Below are 20,237 nucleotides of genomic sequence, written 5' to 3'. Positions count from 1 at the left end.
TAAAAACCTAATTTCTTAAAGAATATATAATAATAGGAGTCTGAAGCTGATCAGTATATGTGTTTGTATACAAAATCCTTCATGTAAATGACCTTCAGGTTGAGCCTTGATGGGGCCAGATGCCTGCCCAAGTTCAGCTGCTCCTATATCATCTTTTAGGGAGGGACTCTCAGTCTCCGGCACAGTCTTTGCCTGTGGTTGTATCATCAGTTTTTCTACCTGTCAAATAGAGGGTTATAGAGTTAGTAAGTAAGTAAAGTTAGGTAAAGGGAAATTAGGAGAAGGTTTATTTGCAAAAAAACAATAAAAATGTATGTCTACTCGATAAATTAATTTATTTTATGGTGGTGAGAGACCACGATCCATTACTCCTGGGAATTACTCTTCCTGGCCACTAGGAAGTGGCAAATATTCCCAAACCCCAAGAGCTCTAGAAAACCCCTCCCACCTTACTGGTAACTAGTCTGACCTATAGTCCAGCAAGAAAGGAGGGAAAAGTAATAAGAGCAGTGAAAAAGGAGGTGCAAAAAATAAAAAACTATCCGAAAAATAACAAGTTCAGTGTCGGATTGGCCAAACGGGATGCCAGGATATTTCCTGGTAGGCTAGTGGCATTGAAGGGCCACATGCTGGGCAGCAGGAGCCTTTTGTGCCAGGAGAAAGAGTGAGCCTTGTGAACAGCATAGTGCATCTATTCGAGACTGCTCCATTCCTGGAATACTGAAGGTAACGGGCTGGTAAAAGGCTGAGCGGGGGGGGGGGGGGGGGCAGATGTTGGGCCGGTCTTCAGAAATTTGCAGGGCCAGTTTGATTTCCCAGGCCGGCCCTAAACAGGGTAGAATCTAAAGAGGAGATTGTCACACCTCCAAAAAACCTTATGAATGAAGCACAGCCATAGCTAACTTGTCCTTTTCTAGAACCAGAAATAAAGATCAGACAAGAGGATTGACTGAAATCCTATATAGCTTGGAGGAAAAAAACAAACTACAAAGTACTGACAACATCCAAACTATGACAAAGCCTCTCCATAGAAACCTTAGGACGAAAAGAGGGAACAACCATTTCCAACTTATATTGTCTGAAGACATCACTTTAAGCAAATAATCAAACTTAGTCCTCAAAACTGCCTTATCCTGATGAAAAAGCAAGATTAGAAGGGACACAAGAGAAAGCAGACTCTCCTAGCAGAAAAAAATTGCTACAAGAATCAAAACAGCAAGGCAGCAGAGCTCTAAACCCGACATCAAACAAAAAGACACACACAGGAGAATAGAGTGCAATAAAAAAATGCAATAGCGCGCTTAAAACAGGAAGGGAACGTGTGAATAAACGGCGTGATCAAAAAGACAATAGCGCGCCAAAAAATACCAACAAGCGAAAAAAAACCCGACCTGAGCTATCCCGACTAACCGACGTTCACAAACCTGGCAAACCGATATGCGCAAACTCAAAAAATCTGATGCATGTTAACGTGCTGAAAGAATAAGCACACAAAAAAAAATTAAAGGGGAATAGAGAATTATAATTTTAAAGAAGTTAAAATATAAATATACACACTAAATATTGTCCCAAGGCTACAGAGTACAATAAAGTACAAACGTAAAAGCCTGATAGGCTTAAATAAGTGCCAGAAATATATATAAAAATGTACTTACACGTAGGCACCTTATTATTGGAAGATAAAGTGTTATCCAGAAAGCCAAACCAGTGCTGAAACATAACAGCAGAGGATATGGAATAATATACAGATGACCAAACAGGAGGCGGCAAAGGACAGGTCCCTGCAACACCTGTCTGGGGCATGTGTTACTAAATCCCATAAGGTGTAATTGTGCCACTACCCTATACTCCAATACATCCGTTAAACAACAGTACTCTGAGGGGAAAATGGGCTTCAACTACATCAGGAGCACCTTTATTCTTTACCTACCTCCGTCAGAGGCAAAGACAAGACTGGCTACCAGTAAGGTGGGAGAGGCTTTTATAGAGCTCTTGGAGTATGGTAACCTTTGCCTCCTCCTAGTGGCCAGGAAGTATAGTTCCCAGGAGTGATGGACAATGGAATCTCACCACCTATTTTAAAGAAAATAAATAAAAAAAAGGGCATACCTGTCTTTGCCCTCTAAATTGATCCTCATCTTCTGTCTCACTGTAACACTCTGTGGATAGATAAATATTATGTTATGCATACATAACACAAAAATGGCAGCAATTATCCATTGTATTGGAAAACAAATAAGCCTATACTACTGTATATGCAGATGACTGTAACAGTGCCATGAAAAATAATATATCAACACCAGATTTCACATAGAGGCTCATTTTAGCCACCTGGTCAAACTTGCCCCACTATTAAAAACATGACATAGCGTTAAACACATAGCTTAAGTACTATTTGGGACCCCAGAGCACTGCTGGTCCTGAGCGGAAAGTGCAGCTGATCCAATCAGCAGCGCTAGTCACACAGCTGGGTTGTGCAATTAACTCTGCTGATTGGATCAGCAGCAATTTCCACTCTGGGCCAGAAGTGCTCTACGGCTCCTGAGCAGTATTTTAAATGTGTGTTTAACTTGTTTGTGGGGGTTAAACACATAGACTTTTAGCATAGCTATAGTGATAAAATGACATTTACATTTAAAACATTTTTCTAAATTAAAGAACATTTAATTTTACCACTATAATGGTCCTTTAAATACAGTGGAAGAGTTTTCATTCTTTCAGCATCCTCCCACCTGCAACAACAGATCCCCCTCTTCTCAATAATCACTGTATTTTTGTTATTCTGAAGTTTTGTTTTGTTTTTTTTCTTCCAAATTCTGATTGGTTCATCAAATTAACCAATAAGGATTGGGTATGGGCAAAGTCACTATCAAAATTAACCCTACCCCTCACTTCTGAATTTTCTGGTTTAATAGAAGAAGCTGTCTCAATTTAGAGAGTGAGCCTGCCCATACACAATCCAGAATAATGAACCTGATTAAATAATCAAGATAGTCCAAACATGTTTTAGTTTTTCATATGAGTAAATCCAACGAGAAAGAGAAAAAGAGAGAGATAGAGGGATATAGAGAGAGATAGAGAGATAGATAGAGATAGAGAAAGAGATAGATACAGTAGATAGAGAGATCGATAGATAGAGATAGAGATAGAGATAGAGAGATAGATAGATAGATAGATAGATAGATAGATAGATAGATAGATAGAGACAGAGAGATAGATAGATAGATAGATAGATAGAGAGAGAGAGAGAGAGAGAGAGAGAGGAAAACATCCACAACTTTAAGCCCTGAGTGGAAAGTCACTGGGATACAACATGAGAGACCGGAGTTCAAGACACCATGAAGGTATGACAGTGATTGCATCAACAATTGCGCAATTTCATTTTTCCAACAAGTGTTCACAAAAAAAACTTGATGCCGGCACAAAGAGGTTAAGCGTAATTTCGTTTTTTTTTTGAATGGGGACATTTTATTCTAGTAAGTTGTTTTGCAATGCAGTGGAATGTTCATATTTGTGAATAGGGGGCTGGGCGAGCTGTAGATAATTTTATTTTTGGTGAGCATAATTTAGAGTTAAATGGGGCAGGAATAATCTTAAAGGGATATTAAACACTTTGAGAATGTAATATAAAATGATAAACACACACACACACACACACACATATATATGCACATATATCTGCTATATACTTTCATTATTTATTTTGTCCCCTTTCCTGTAATTCCATTTTAAAATTGTGAGCTTTTCAGTTCCTGTTAGAAATGGAAGTGCAGAACACTGTTATATTCCACACAGCCATTGGCTGCACATTCTAGTGACCTATATATAACTGTCCCTAATTGGCCACAGCAGAGAAGGTAACCTAAGTTACAACATGGCAGCTCCCATTGTTTTATAGAAACTAAAAATGTACACTTATTTTGTCAATATTTAATATAACAGCTAATGAAACTTAAAAAAATACATCCATTTGTTATTCTCAGACTAATATTTTCTTTGAATGCATCATTCTATCTAGCATTTATTTACTGTTTATGTTCCTTTAATATAGGGGACCATTTAATTTTATATCCTCTGCATTAAGTTTTGTATCCCTAGAAACTACTGTATGGCCGCAAAAATCAATTGGAAAAGCTTTACGTTGTCACTGTTATGATATGGCAGCTCTTCCATATGTTGAACTTGTATCCAAAATGGGTTTACTTGAAACAACAAGACAGGTACAATACAATGTGCAGAAGCATTTAAGAAAACAAACAAACAAGGAAACCTCCTGCTAGTAAATATGTAAGCTTCCTGTCTCTATCACTTGACAGTTGGCAATATGAAAAGACAACAACTTACAGAATAATTCAAGATGGTGGTTGGATTGTATGTATATTCCTGTGTGTGATAAGTGTTGATTATATAAAAATGTGGTTGCCTACAGCTTTGTTCTTTCAAGTCTGTTGGTAAGGCAAAAGAAAATCAGATCTCTCACAAGATCCATTATCTTTGAAAAGTAGCCAGTATAGTCACTACCTTCCAAGAACTTTCACAGTAAACTGAGTATCCAAGAAATTATCCTTATCTTGGTTCTTGGTATATGGTATTGCAAGTTCATAACTATAGATCAACTTCCATGTCATTTTTATATGTATGATTAAAGTTTTACTGTCTACATTGATTTGTAATCAGCCACAACTTTAATAAGCTGAAATCTGATTAAAAAAATGACAGGGGATTCATGAAATGACCATTATTAAAATGATATATTTATGGGTGACCTTGTGGTTGTTCATTTCAGAACAATTGAGTACCTTCTTCTTTTTGGTTCCCAACAGATGGAGAAGGCTTGTGTTTCTTGACTGATGCTAGCAAACAGGTCACCCACCTTTTATAGGAGAATAGAAAAATATAAAAGTTAATTTAAAATAAAGATGATATTTTATAGCGTGAAGGAGATGGTTTGAGGAGTATAAATACTAAGGGGAAAAGCAATACAAAACAATTTAATAGTCTAAGAAGAACAGTATCAAGTAAAACAGAACACGGTAGGATATCAAGGACAGAAAAAAAAAGGGCTTTCAAAATGTTGGATTCACTTACTTGCTCATATCAGTCAGGCTGTCTGCAGCAAAGACAAATGGTTTGTAGGTTTGGTGACACAACTGGAACTCACTGAGAAGAGACAAGTATGAAGTTGCCCATTAATACCCAATCACTGCTCGTGCTCTTTTTTTAATTCTCACTTTGCCCCAACCCTCTATCATCCCAGCACCCTTTATATAAACTGGCTCCTGCAGACTCACTATTTCTTTTTAGGATCCTTTGTGCTTTCCAGCTTGTATAAGGAAATATTAACCAGTCCCAGAGCTTTGTCATCCTGAATAAAAAAAGAGATAAAAGAAAATGTGTAGATGGTTACTGATGACAATTAAGTCACTCTGATAAAGACTCACATAACTCTGTGTTTTAATGCAAAATGCAACATATCAGTAACAGCTGGAAGCAAACCTGGTGGTTAACTTGTGGTAGCACTGGTCTTGTGCCCAGCTGCAGTGGAATTGAGCCAACATCACTTTTCCCATTGGAAAATAAGAAACCACTCCAATTGGTTGCATGAAAACACAATCATATGTGTAAATGGTGACTAGTTAAAAACAGAAGAGCAATTATAAAAAATAGGAGAAAAGCGCCCAAGAAAAAATAGACCCTGCTGTTACTGTGAATATCCCCTCCAAGATAAACCAGAATACGGACTAAAGAAAAATGTAAAGTAACAGCTCTATAAGCACGACTCTTACATATATAATAACCAAACTTGGCTAGATATTAATGGGTCAAATCAGTAAAATTTAAAACAAATATACATTTATTATCACATAAATAAGGGGCGTCTCCCTACTAAAATAAATCAACAAGTAAAAAACATAGGGACTCATACATGAAGATGAGTCTAAGGTGTTATACACATAAATAAAATAAAATGGGGTAGCCACAAACAGTGGACACTGCTATTATAGCACTCAAAATAACTGTGGTGACAACAAATAAGTGGATAAGGCTGTACCATCTTTGGTTCCCAAAAAGTACGCTTTATAGGTGTAGCGACGTTAGCATTTGACGTGGAAGAATGTTACCTTTTTGTTTGTTAGAAGAGCTGTGTATACCTCGTTATCTCCTCAGTGGATTTTACCACGTCTAGAGGGATTGCTGGAGGAAAAAAGGCAGTTAATATCTATTCCTTATCTTTGGTGGATATCCTCGCATCCGGGCAGGTTATGCCGCTTGTTGGTGTCCTTGACTGTGATCGAATAACGTGATCTGCCATTGGTGTCATGGTCAAAGGTCGTAGGTATCAGTCTGGGTGTTTGAGCATAACAATAGCGCTATTGTAAAGACTGATGGGAGTTTATCTCTGTCAGTCACTTAGTAGTGGATAAAGAAAAGCATCTTGTATATTGTGGCTGTTGTGCAGAAATCCTGATGGTGCTTGTGTTCACATACACTTCCCTCCATTCAGAATAAGAACTCCTCAGGGTTGGTGTACCTTCAAACACTTGTAATAGTTGTACTGTGGCAAAGCAAAGTAAGGTCCTGGTCAACGCGTTTCACCCACTTGTGGGCTTTATCAAGCCATACATTACTAAATTGCTTTGCTCCTTATCAAGGCCTCCTTCTTTTTCAATTGGTTGATAGATTTTTTCCAAAAGTTAGTTAAAGGTGGTATTTAATAGATTGGGTAGTCTTCGTAAGGTGGAATGTTTGCACTTTTTAGAGCAAGGTTGATGTAAAAGTGGATTAAATTGAAACTTGCAAAGTCTGCTATGTTATGTTATATATATGAACAAAGTATACTTGCAACATTTGTTACAGAACAAATTACATCGGCAACAAGGATGATAAATACATATTTAGTTTGTATTAGATACAAAAAGGAACACTTTATAATTCCACAGTACTTGTTACGCAATTGCTTTAATTTTTTCAGAGGAACTATACTTCATAGCAATGTTATTATAAGTTGTGTCCAATACTTCTATTCTTGGCAATTTATATATTGCACAATGGAAGAATTCTAATAACAAAATACAGATTTTTGGTGACTTATAAAGGGCCCATCTGGTTTGTGTTATAAACTTATATTTGGTATTTATTGTATCATCATTTATTATTGATTTCACTTTATAAAAAAGGTGAGACATCTATCTCAGAATTCAATCCTAAAGGGTGCAGTGTATCCCTTTTATATATAAGTTCTGCCTCTAGTTTAAGCCGTTTATTCTCTAGATTCCATCCTCTCCAATTTGGGCTGACTTTCATGATCCCCCAGTATTTAAAGTATTTAAGGTTGTTTTTGTGAATCTCCCTGAAATAGCTGAACAATTGGGTTTCAAGGGTTTCTCTATCTATGCACGAAATATGCTCCTTTATACGCTCTCTCAGACTCCTGGTAGTTTTGCCTAAATAGATGCTATTGCAAGAGCATTTAATGGTGTAAATAAGCCCCTTTATCCTGACATTTCATGATATCCTTAATTTGTAGTTTATAATTATTAGAGGGTGAAACTAGGAATTTAATTTTGCTAGAAAACTGACATGCTCTGCATCCAAAACATGGGAAAAGGCCCTGTAAAGGGTTCCCATCAATACTTTGTTCTTTTACTTTTCTAGTTTTTGTCTTTCCACTTTTGTAAGTGACAGCTATTATAGTGCATCAAATTGTTGGCATCAACTTTTTTGAAATGAGTAGTTGTAATTAGCTCCTCACCAACAATTTCTATGTCAAGGTCCAAAAATGTAATTTTTTGTTGACTATATGTATGGGTGAATTTGATACCTATGTTGTCGTATTCATGTCTTGTATTAATTCTTGTAAGTCCTGTATTCCTCCCTTCCACACCATGAAGACATTGTCAATGTATCTTTTGTATAGCACAAGATTCCCACCTAGCTTGTGATTTGGGGAAAAATATGTCCTCCCAGTTCCCCATAAATAGATTTGCATAGCTAGGTGCAAATCTTGTACCCGTCGCAGTTCCTTCAGTTGCAGGTAGAAATGCCCTTCAAATGCAAAATATTTTTTTTCCAATATGAACTTTATACCTTTTAAAATGAATTCTGTTAAAGTAGGGTCCTTCTACTTCTACTTTAATTGTTTCAAGGCCGACATCATGGTTTATACTAGTATAAAGTGATGACACATCACAAGTAACAAGGGTATAATTATTGTCCCATTTTAATTGGTTAATGCCGTGTAAAATATATATTTTATCCTTCAAATATGAAGATAACCGTTTAACATAGTCCTGGAGAAAGCCATCAATACATTGAGACAAACCATCGATTTGTTGTCACCGCAGTTATTTGATTGCTATAATAGCAGGGTCCACTGTTTGTGGCTACCCCATTTTTTCTTATTTATGTGTATAACACCTTAGACTCATCTTCATATACGAGTTCCTATGATTTTTAATTGTTGATTTATTTTAGTAGGGAGATGTCCCTTATTTATGTGCTAATAAATGTATATTTATTTGTTTTAAATTTTACTGATTTGACCCATTAATATCTATCCAAGTTTGGTTATTATATATTTAAGATCCGCGCTTACAGCGCTGTTACTTTACATTTTCTTTAAAACAGAAGAGCAAACAAACAAGAAGAGCAAGCCGATAAAAAATATAACCCAGGAAAATCAGTTAATAATGATAATTAAAGGGACACGAAACCTATTTTTTTATGATTAAGATAAAGCATATCATTTTAATCAACGTACCTCTTACATCTATATTCTGTTATTAATTTTGCTTCATTCTCTTGGAATCCTTTATTGAAGGAGCAGCAATGCACTACTGGCAGCTAGCTGAACACATCGGTAAGCCAATGATAAGGGGTATATGTGTACAACCACTAATCAGCAGCTAGCTCCCCCCTTATGAGATTACCTAGGTACATTTTTGAACAAAGGGTACCAAGGGAGTTGGAAAGTTATTTAAAAAAAAATTATCAATCTGAATAATGAAGGGAAATTTTTGGGTTTCATGTCCCTTTAAAAGACTATTAAATACAGCACATTTCCAGAATCAACAAATGCATAATAAAAAGAAAATGCAATAACACTTATTTTTTCAAAGTAACTTCCATTCTCTCTGCCCTCTGTATCATGTGACAACTATAAGCCTAATCACAAAGGACATATATGTGCTGTGAACTCTTACACGTGCTCAGCTGGACTTGGTGCCTCATATAGCGTACATATAAAAAATGATAATGGAAGGATACCAAGAGAATGAAGCAAATTAGATAATAGAAGTAAATTGGAAAGTTGTTTAAAATTGCAGGCTGTATCTGAATCATGAGGAAATGTTTTGGATTTCATGTACCTTTACCAACATGTAAAATAAATGAATATTCAAGTAAAAACAGAATTTATAACCAATATACAAATTAATACTCATTGTTCACCTTGCTATCACGTCAGTGGACTCTTCTAGATCGCTGAACAACACCCTGTTTGATGTCTATATTTATTTTTTAATCGGTTTCAGGCAAATACCCTTACACTATGCACTATGGACAGTGTGCTACTTTTATTTTGGCCTTATTGGCACCATTTTTTTAAATTGTTCAGGCCACTGGTAATTTCTGTCCATAGCTGTCTATCAGGTGACGCCAGATGATGTTATTTTCTGTTTTTGGTTTCCTAGTCTGGTAAACATAACTAAATTTGATATTGACAGCAATGTATATATATATATATATATATTCTTATTTTTTTTTATTACTGTTGCATTGTACAGATGAGACTTAGTAGGATGCCTATTACAAAATGGATAACACTGCCCCTCAATCTATTCTTGCTCAAAGTTATTTTTCTTTCAACATGTTTTTAGTTAATATTTTTTAAGCTTTGACATTGCAGAATATACTTTCCCCCTCCATGTTACCAAACATCTAACCTAATAATCTATCCCTCTTTTTTAGATGCTTACCAGGATGTTGTAATTGTTAAAAAAAAATTCTATTTCTTTTCTAAAGTCAGATTAAATGTAAATGAACTCCTGCTATAGGAGTTTTTTTGAGAATTAGTTGTGCTTTTACTTGTGGGTATGCTTCGCACTATTTAACCTATTCATGTCTGGGTGTTAGTTAGCATAAGCAATCCTCCTAAACAGCACTATTCATCACAGTAATCTGACCTCTTATTCTACTCTATTGTGGAGATTGTCTATGTCTGACAGCCTGAGTTCAAGCTATTTTTAATTTGTGTGTGTGTGCGCGCAAGTGTGTGCATCTTCTGCCTGCTTTGTTTTTTTGTTGAAATATTTTTTTATTTGTTTTCTTATATATTTTTACTTTACAATAAATCTTAAAGTACATTTTTAGTACATACATTACAATATCTCAGAAGCAAATGTACATATTTGAAAAAATAAACTTAGTACTTTATGATAACAAAAACCGGTATCTGTGTCCTCTTTGCCAATCTTCTATAAGTTTGTGTCCAGTTTAAAATCTTTTAAATTCAGTACAACTCAGGAAAAACATTTGTAGGTATTATAGACATACAGTATAACAGCTTTAAAATACCAAGCGATAGCATCCCTCACCTGCAACATATTCCCAAGTCACTACAATTCAAGTAATTATCCGTCTGTTAGCCTCATAATACATTATGTAGGGCTCGCATTGGTCTAAAAACTGATCCACTCTATTTAAAAGAGTGACTGTGAAACTAGACATATGATAGTGATACTCAATATGATTTGTGATGTATTCTAGGTTAGGTAATTCACCGTTCCAATATCTAGCTATCCCTATCCTAGTTATATTGCATATCATGTGGATTATTTTGGCATGCAGTACGCCTATCACTAGGAAATGTAATAAAGCCTGTCCAGGAGTCAATCTAATTTCTCTCTTGAAGATTAAACTCAATAGGTCTGACACAAAGTCCCATATTCTTGGGTAGACATGTGCGTTTCGTTTCAAATTTAAATTCGGACAAATTTGTCAAATTTGGAGATTCGGATCGATTCGAATTTCCGAAATTACAGTAGCACTGAATCTAACGAATAAATCCGAATTAGTTCGGATTTATTTGTACCATTCGGATGGCCATGGACTAATCACAATTACACTAGTATTGTACTGTATATTAGGTTATATCACTCTGCTATGGGTTACACCTAATATTACAGTTCATAATACTAGTCTAATACACAGCACATCCCACCTAACACATACCGAACTTCCGAATTTACGAATCGAATCCGAACCGAATACATCCGAATTTATTTGAATCCGAACGAATCCGAAATAAATGCATTTGAATGTATCCAAATCGATCCGAAAACGAAATTTGAAGAATCGATCCGAAACAATTTTTTTCCAAATACTACTTTTAAGTAATGCATTTACAGAGAAGGATGCACCCCTGGTTACGTTTTTAATCCATGTGTCTACTGTCCAATTATTATCTAAAGCTTTTTCCCATTTTAGCATGGTAGAGGTTATTTGGCTCTCTCTGTTGACCAGATTAAAATAGGTTATAATTTTGATATCAATCCTTTCAGTTGTTGTTTAGCAAGGCATAAAGTTTCAAACCTAGTGTTAGTTGGGGGTTTTCTGCCTCCCAATACTTCTTGTACCCTAGACTGGAGCTGTAAATAATGATACCAAATATTTTTATCTGTGTTGCCTAGTTCTGCGTATTGTGTAAAAGTTATAATTTTATTATTTTTAAGTGTGTCTGCAATCCTATACTGCCCTTTATTTGCCCATTTGTTCTTTACTTGTTCTGCTATTGAGGAGGGAATTATAGTTAGAGGTATTGCTGTAGATCTAATGTTTATGAGAGGATATTTTGTTGTTAATGTTTCCCATAGGTATCTGGTGTGATTAATAGATATAAAGGCCTTCTGATTAACTGGTCTCTCTTGTTTCGGGATCTAATTCTAACATTTCTGTTTCTAGTTGTACCCATTGAGGTTTGTTTTCTAATCTATACCACTGCAAAGTCTGAGCAATACGAGCTGAGTAATAATATATGAGATTTGGGGCTCCTACTCCTCCGCCCCTTATGTCTTAGTATAATATGCTTATTAATCCTCACTCTTTTCCCTTGCCAGATGAAATTTAAAATATCTCTTTGTAGTCTGTGCAGTTCTGATATGGGAATTGAAACTGGTAGTGATCTAAAAAGGTACAGAATTTTAGGTAAGATCGTCATTTTAGTCACCACTATCCTGTCATATAATGAAATGTTATATTTAGTCCATTTAGTCATTAAGTTGCGCAAATTTTTAACCATGGGATAATAGTTTGCTCTATAAATGTGATTAACATTGGGAGTCCTATTTATGCCCATATATTTTAGCGATTTTTTTGCCCAAGAGAAAGATAAATTAAACTTCAATAACTTCTTTGTATGTTGTGGTAAATTTATACTGATAGCCTCGCACTTTTCATCATTAACTTTATACCCAGACAGCTGTCCAAAATTATGAAGTAGAGAGTAAAGTGGTGGGAGCAATAGAAGCGGCTTAGTTAGCGATAGAATCACATCACCCGCAAAAAGCGATATCTTATAGTTTTCCTTTCTTACCATAATCCCTGAAATATCAGGGTTGTCTCTTATTTTAACAGATAGCAGTCCAATACACAGTGCAAAGAGAAGTGGGAACAATAGGCACCCCTGTCTGGTGCCATTACGGATTTTGATAGCTTTAGATTGATAACCCGACAATTTGATATGTGCTTCAGGTGTGGAGTATATGGAGGTTAAGGCATCATACAATGGTCCCGTAATTCCGACTTTATCTAACATTGCATGAAAATCCCAATCAATCCCGTCGAATGCCTCCTCTGCGTCCAATGAAAGAAACAGAGAAGGCACTCCTCTATTTGATGTCAGATTAATTAAGTTGATTATTTTGCAAACATTATCTGGGTCCTCCCTTTGTTTAATAAAACCAACTTGATCTGTAAGAATACGTTTCATTAGGGGGTCGATAATCTATTGGCTAATATCTTAGTAAAGAGTTTAATATCCTGGTTGATAAGGGATATATGTCTGTAGTTTTTGCAGTATGGTCTACTTTTCTCAGGCTTGGGGATGACTGAGATCCTGGCTAGTAACATATCTGGAGGTATATCCCTTCCTGTAATATATGATTAAATAATTTGACCAGTTGGGGTGTTATGATTTCTTGTAGGTCTTTGTAAAAAAAATCCTGCATAACCATCAGGGCCAGGGACCTTGTTTCTTTTTAGATCTTTGCTAGCTTTTTAGATCTTTGCTAGTTTACTTCTGGGCCTTTTATTGGGGCATTTAACATATCTATGTCCTCTTTTGACAGTGTCCTAATAGTACTAGTCCCCAAAAATGTAGTTAAATCATCTAATTTATTTAGGCTGTGTTTATTTGGATTGAGGTTATAGAGGGCATTATAAAAATCTGCAAATACATTTGCGATCTTTAGTGGATCATTTGTGGCCTCACCATTTGCTTGTTGAATTTGGGGTATAGTAGTAGCTCTAGCAATCGCTTTTAATTTGTTGGATAACATTTTATCCAGTTTATTGATATATAAATAATATTGTGAGATCACCAATTTTATCGATTGGATAGCCTCCTTATTTTAACTGATCAAGTGTCTCATTCTTGGTTTTTAATAGTGATTTTCTGTGGTTTTGTATAGTCTGTGCATGTAGTGATGCAATTTCAGCTCTTAATTTTTCAACAGTATTATTGTGTAGTCTTTTAAGTTTGCCGGATTCTGAAATTAAGATTCCCCCTAAGTTTTAAGAGCTCCCCATACCAGTATCGGGTTAGAGGTAGACCCTTCGTTAATAGAAATATATTTATTAATGCTTTGTTGTACCTTCTGTAGTACTATCTTATTTTTTTAAAGCCCAGGGTGAAGGGCCCAGTTTTTGATTCTATGTGGGTTTATCAATCCTGTAAGAGTGACTTCTACCATTGCATGGTCTGACCATGGGCAATTGCGTATATTTGCCTCGAAGAGCGAGAGTATTAAAATCTGGCTGATTAAGATATAATCTATTCTAAAATGTGTGGCGTGATGAGTAATATATATATATATATATATATATATATATATATATATAATCCCTTGTTCCTCTATTGAGAGTTCTCCAGGAGTCTATTAGGTTATGATCCAAAAGAAAATCTTTTTTAGATCTCTAGGGTTATTGTTAGGCCTAGTTTTACCCCTGTGCTCTTTATTAGTTCTGTCTAGATTATCATCTACTGTCATATTGAAATCACCTCCTATAATTGTTTTATATCTCTTCCCCTGTAAAACGAACTGCCTTAATCTGACTAGGTAGGGCAATAATAATTTTTGAACATAGGTGACACAATATTTCACTGTACTTACCAAATGGTAACCCATCTAGAGTGGGTTTAGGCCTCTGGACAATTGTTTGGACAAAAATATAATAATTATTTGAACATGTATCTGTAAACAGTAACTCAAAAATGTCAACATACAAAAACTGAATCAAGTAAATAACATACAGAAACATTCTGTATAACAATACTTTCAATAGTATTATTTAAAAAGGTATGTATTAAACAATCTGACAAGTATGATAATTATATCATATTATTGAATGTGAACCAGGGGAGGGGGTAAGGTAGGTAAGGGAAAGTCAGGGAATGGGAGGTAGGGAACCTGGTAAAAAGGATAAGGGATTGTAGTTTGGTGGTAGAATTTCACTTATATTTACTTCCTCCCATAAGAAGGTGGAACGTGTCCTCTTAGGTCCATTAGGACCCATATTTGCAATAGGGGAAAACAAAAGTTTGCCTGGAAGTTCCAGACAATTTGAAGTGGAAGTTTCTGTAAAAGATCATGTTCATGGCGGAATTTGATCTTCTGTGCTGGATAAGCTTGCCTCCCACGGAACAGTAGATCCTGGTTTGGATTTTTTAGGTTTCCCATTTTTGCCTATGGGAGTCCAATCCCTTTGGAAAAACTTCCTTTGAGGTTTTGGAGTTGTAGACAATTCAGGGTTCTCAATGGGGATCTGGAGGCGATTCAATCATTCAACAATGCCGTGCCTTCTTCTACTGTGGTGCAGATATGCGTAGAATTCTGGTAAGAAGATTAGTTTAAATAGAAAGTTCAATCTATACTTGATTCTGACTTCAATTAGCGCTTGAACCACAGGTTTCATTTCTCTTCTTCTGCGGAGTCTTTTTGGTGAGAGGTCAGTGTAGATCTGTATTGGATGACCTTCATAGGTTAAGATCTGGGTTGATCTGGCATTAGCTAGAATCAATTCTTTTACATGAAAATAATGCAGCTTCACAATAACATCTCTGGTCACAGATTGTGTAGGTCTGGTCAGGGCTCTGTGCACTCTATCCATCAATAGCATATTTGTATCAGTGATCAATCGATCAGAAGAGTTTGGTGATGTCCTCATGCAGATTTTTCTAAGTCTCAGGTAGATTTCTGATACAGAGATTTGAGCATCTTGATCTATTTTCTAGATCTTCGATATGGTCTTCTAGGCTCTTGATATAGGTTGAGTGATCTTGTAGAGTATTCTGTATACGTGGTATTTCTTCCGCTATTTCGTCTAATTTTTCCTCAATTTCTGAGGTGCGACTGCCAATATCTTTTATATCCTGTCTCAGATCAGAAAGAGCTGTTTTGAGTTCTTCTTGGAAAAGTTTTTTGATCTGTGACAGTAATTCTCTGTTGGGTGGATCCGCTAGATTTGATACTTCATCATCTTTAGATGTAGTGGGGGAATCTAAAACCATAGCAGTCATTCTCTTCTCTATAGCTTTTGGTTTCATCTGAGATCTTGAAAGACATTCTTTCACTGATTGATTCTTATTTTTCATGTTGCTGGGTAGCTGCTGTATCTCATATATGAAAGAAATATTGAGGAAGTACGGTGTGCAGATGCTTTAGGTCTTCCACTTTACTATTTCACTTATTTGACATTGAAGGCAAGGATAGTGTAAACAAGCAAAATTAATTCCCAACTTTGCTGGAGCCGGTTCACTTTATCTTTTTAACTTGTCATTTTCAGTTATCTTAGCTTGATTGTCAATACATATGTCAGAGTGTTGGTTAAAGTTGTATTTCACTAATGACGTTCTAAGTTTTGGCACCCAAGAGAGGACTGTGGTTCAAGTATCTTAATGTACAGTATATGTGTCCCTTCCTATCAGCCTCCGAAATGTATCTCAATCCATCTTCCTCAAAGCTTCAGGATTAAGTTAGGTAAGAAAAAGGTGTTGCAAAAAGTAGGAAGAGTATGAACCATATCTCTGTAAGTCCTTCCTGGTTTGGGGGTCTCACTTCATACTCACTTGGAGCTTAAAAGATTACATTACCACATTTAAATATTTCATGAAAAACTAAATTTATGCTTACCTGATAAATTACTTTCTTTTACAATATGACGAGTCCACGGATTTCATCCTTACTTGTGGGATATTAACCTCCTGCAGGAAGTGGCAAAGAGCACCACAGTAGAGCTGTATATATAGCCCCTCCCCTTCCCCTCCACCCTCAGTCATTCGGCCGAAGGTTATAGGAAGAGAAAAGGAAAGGCTAAAAAGGTGCAGAGGTGACTGAAGTTTTCAAAAAATAAAATAAACCTGTCTTAAAACAACAGGGAGGGCCGTGGACTCGTCATATCGTAAAAGAAAGTAATTTATCAGGTAAGCATAAATTTAGGTTTTTTTTACAAAGATACTTGTGGGAAACCAATACCAAAGCAATAGGACATGGATGAAAGGGAGGGACAAGACAGGAACCTAAATGGAAGGCACCACTGCTTGAAGAACCTTTCTCCCAAAGATAGCCTCGGAAGAAGCAAAAGTATCAAATTTGTAAAAAGTGTGAAGGGACGACCAAGTCGCAGCCTTACAAATCTGTTCCACAGATGCATCGTTTTTAAAAGCCCATGTGGAAGCCACAGTCCTAGTAGAATGAGCCGTAATTCTTTCAGGAGGCTGCTGTCCAGCAGTCTCATATGCCAGACGGATGATACTTCTCAGTCAAAAAGAAAGAGAGGTAGCGGTAGCTTTCTGACCCCTACGCTTTCCAGAATAAACAATGAATAATGAAGATGATTGACAGAAATCCTTAGTTGCCTGTAAGTAAAACTTTAAGGCACGGACCACGTCCAAGTTATGTAACAGACGCTCCTTCTTAGAAGAAGCATTAGGACACAAGGAAGGAACAACAATTTCCTGATTAATATTCTTATTCGAAACAACCTTAGGAAGGAACCCAGGTTTGGTACGTAAAACCACCTTATCAGAATGAAATATGAGATAAGGCGAATCACACTGTAATGCTGAAAGCTCAGAAACTCTTTGAGCAGAAGAAATAGCAACCAAAAACAGAACTTTACAAGATAATAGTTAAATATCTATGGAATGCATAGGTTTAAACAGAACCCCTTGCACAACTCGAAGAACTAAATTCAAACTCCAGGGAGGAGAAATAGGTCTAAATACAGGCTTAATTCTAGATAGAGCCTGACAAAAAGACTGAACATCTGCTACATTTACTTAAATTCAATAAAGAATTGAATACAAGGATACTATGTTAGCACTCCTAAGACTCTATGAACAAATTTGAACGGAGAACTTGATAGTTCACTTGGGTTAAAACATATAATCTTTATTAGAACATATTTAAAATAATGGGTGTTGTTAAAACTAAAATGTTAGCAGAGAAATAGTGATGATTTACATCTAATAGTTATTGGGTTGGTGCAGGTAGTTAAATTACCTTGGACACAAATGAGTATAAATAATTGCCTAGTAGGTGGCAGGATATTGGAACTTGTGGGTCAAAGAGGATACTAAAGTAGCACTATGTGCACTAATTCAATATTGTGTCTGGGTTACATTAGAGATATAATCTCTCTCCAATTTCCAATTTGGATATAAGACCTCAGTACTGTCAGTTCCAATATATTACATAAAAATGTCAAAATTGAATTTACTTGTTCTTTATTAACGTTCGTTGAACAGTATATACAAGTATTGTGTTATCTGGATGGAGTAACAACTTGCCACCAAATATTTTAAATTATAAGGATAATTGATCAATTATCCTTATAATTTAAAATATTTGGTGGCAAGTTGTTACTCCATCCAGATAACACAATACTTGTGTATACTGTTCAATGAATGATAATAAAGAACAAGTAAATTTAATTTTGACATTTTTATGTTATCTATTGGAACTGATAGAACTCAGGTCCCAACTTGGATTTTATTAATTATCCTTATAATTTAAATAGTTGGAGGCTAGTTGTTATTCCATCCAGATAATACAATACTTGTATATACTGTTCAACGAACGTTAATAAAGAACAAATAAATTCAATTTTGACATTTTTATGTAATATATTGGAACTGACAGTACTGAGGTCTTATATCCAAATTGGAAATTGGAGAGAGACTATATCTCTAATGTAACCCAGACACAATATTGAATTAGTGCACATAGTGCTACTTTAGTATCCTCTTTGACCCACAAGTTCCAATATCCTGCCACCTACTAGGCAATTATTTATACTCATTTGTGTCCAAGGTAATTTAACTACCTGCACCAACCCAATAACAATTAGATGTAAATCATCACTATTTCTCTGCTAACATTTTAGTTTTAACAACACCCATTATTTTAAATATGTTCTAATAAAGATGATATGTTTTAACCCAAGTGAACTATCAAGTTCTCCGTTCAAATTTGTTCAGAGTGTCTTAGGAGTGCTAACATAGTATCCTTGTATTCAATTCTTTATTGAATTTAAGTTTATGTAACTTTGATACGAAGCACCACACCCCAGCTAAATAATATAGTTTTAGGCCAATTTTTCCTGACCCATGATGGTGATAAGACTCTAAGTATTTATTTATAGTGGTGCCATCATTTATTTCTCTTTAGTAGCATCTGATACATTTGTCAAACGTTTGTGAAACAGAATTGACAAAGCTGAAATTTGTCCCTTTAGGGAACTTGCTGATAACCCTTTCTCCAATACTTCTTGGAGAAAAGACAAAATCCTAGGAATCCTAACTTTACTTCATGAGTAACCCTTGGATTCACACCAATAAAGATATTTACGCCATATCTTATGATAGATCTTTCTAGGCTTTCTAGCCTGTATCAAAGTATTGATAACTGAATCAGAGAATCCTCGCTTCGATAAAATCAAGCGTTTAATCTCCACGCAGTCAGTTGCAGAGAAATTAGATTTGGATGTTAGAAAGGACCTTGAATGAGAAGGCCCTGTCTCAATGGAAGTTTCCACGGTGGCAGAGAGGACATGTCCACTAGATCCTGGCCACGCAGGCGCTATCAGGATCACTGAAGCTCTCTCCTGTTTGATTCAAGCAATCACGCATGGGAGGAGAGGAAACGACGGAAACACATAAGCTAGGCTGAACAACCAAGGTACTGCCAAGGCATCTATCAGTTCGGCCTGAGGATCCCTTGACCGGGATCCGTATCTTGGAAGCTTGGCATTCTGACGAGATGCCATCAAATCCAATTCCGGTCTGCCCCATCTGAGAATCAATGAGGCAAATACCTCCGGGTGAAGTTCCCACTCCCCCGGATGAAAAATCTGTCGACTTAAAAAATCTGCTTCCCAGTTCTCTACCCCTGGGATGTAGATCACTGACAGATGACAAGAGTGGGCCTCTGCCCAACTGATTATCTTGGATACTTTTATCATTGCTAAGGAACTCCTTGTTCCCCCCTGATGATTGACATATGCCACAGTCGTTATGTTGTCCGACTGGAATCTGATGAGTTTGGCTGAAGTCAACTGAGGCCACGCCTGAAGCGCATTGAATATTGCTCTCAGTTCCAGAATATTGATTGGAAGTAGAGACTCCACCTGAGTCCAAACACCCTGAGCCTTCATGGAGTTCAAAACTGCACCCCAGCTCAGAAGGCTGGCATCTGTTGTCACTATCACCCACGAGGGTCTGCGGAAACAAGTCCCCTGGGACAGATGATCTGGCGACAACCACCAAAGAAGAGAGTTTCTGGTCTCTTGATCCAGAATTATCTTTGGAGATAAATCTGCATAATCCCCATTCCACTGACCAAGCATGCACAGTTACAGTGGTCTGAGATGAAAGCGAGCAAACGGAACGATGTCCATTGCCGCTATCATTAATGCGATTACCTCCATACACTGAGCCACTGATGGCCGAGGAATGGACA

General features: G+C 36.4%; 1 protein-coding gene across 1 annotated transcript in view; it reads right to left on the bottom strand.

The window, feature by feature from the left end:
• Positions 1-20,237, bottom strand: part of CNKSR1 (connector enhancer of kinase suppressor of Ras 1) — a 181,270-nt gene that overhangs the window by 4,755 nt on the left and 156,278 nt on the right. The window contains exons 15-19 of the mRNA XM_053706965.1: positions 5,292-5,365; positions 5,089-5,160; positions 4,800-4,873; positions 2,110-2,159; positions 93-219 (exon numbers count right to left, since the gene is read on the bottom strand). Coding sequence (XP_053562940.1) covers positions 93-219; positions 2,110-2,159; positions 4,800-4,873; positions 5,089-5,160; positions 5,292-5,365 — 397 coding nt within the window. The remainder of the gene's footprint in view (positions 1-92; positions 220-2,109; positions 2,160-4,799; positions 4,874-5,088; positions 5,161-5,291; positions 5,366-20,237) is intronic.

Source organism: Bombina bombina, chromosome 3 (genome assembly GCF_027579735.1).
Source record: "Bombina bombina isolate aBomBom1 chromosome 3, aBomBom1.pri, whole genome shotgun sequence".
NCBI lineage: Eukaryota > Metazoa > Chordata > Amphibia > Anura > Bombinatoridae > Bombina > Bombina bombina.
Note: the sequence above shows the minus strand (reverse complement) of the source record. Positions and strands in the feature narration are given on the sequence as shown.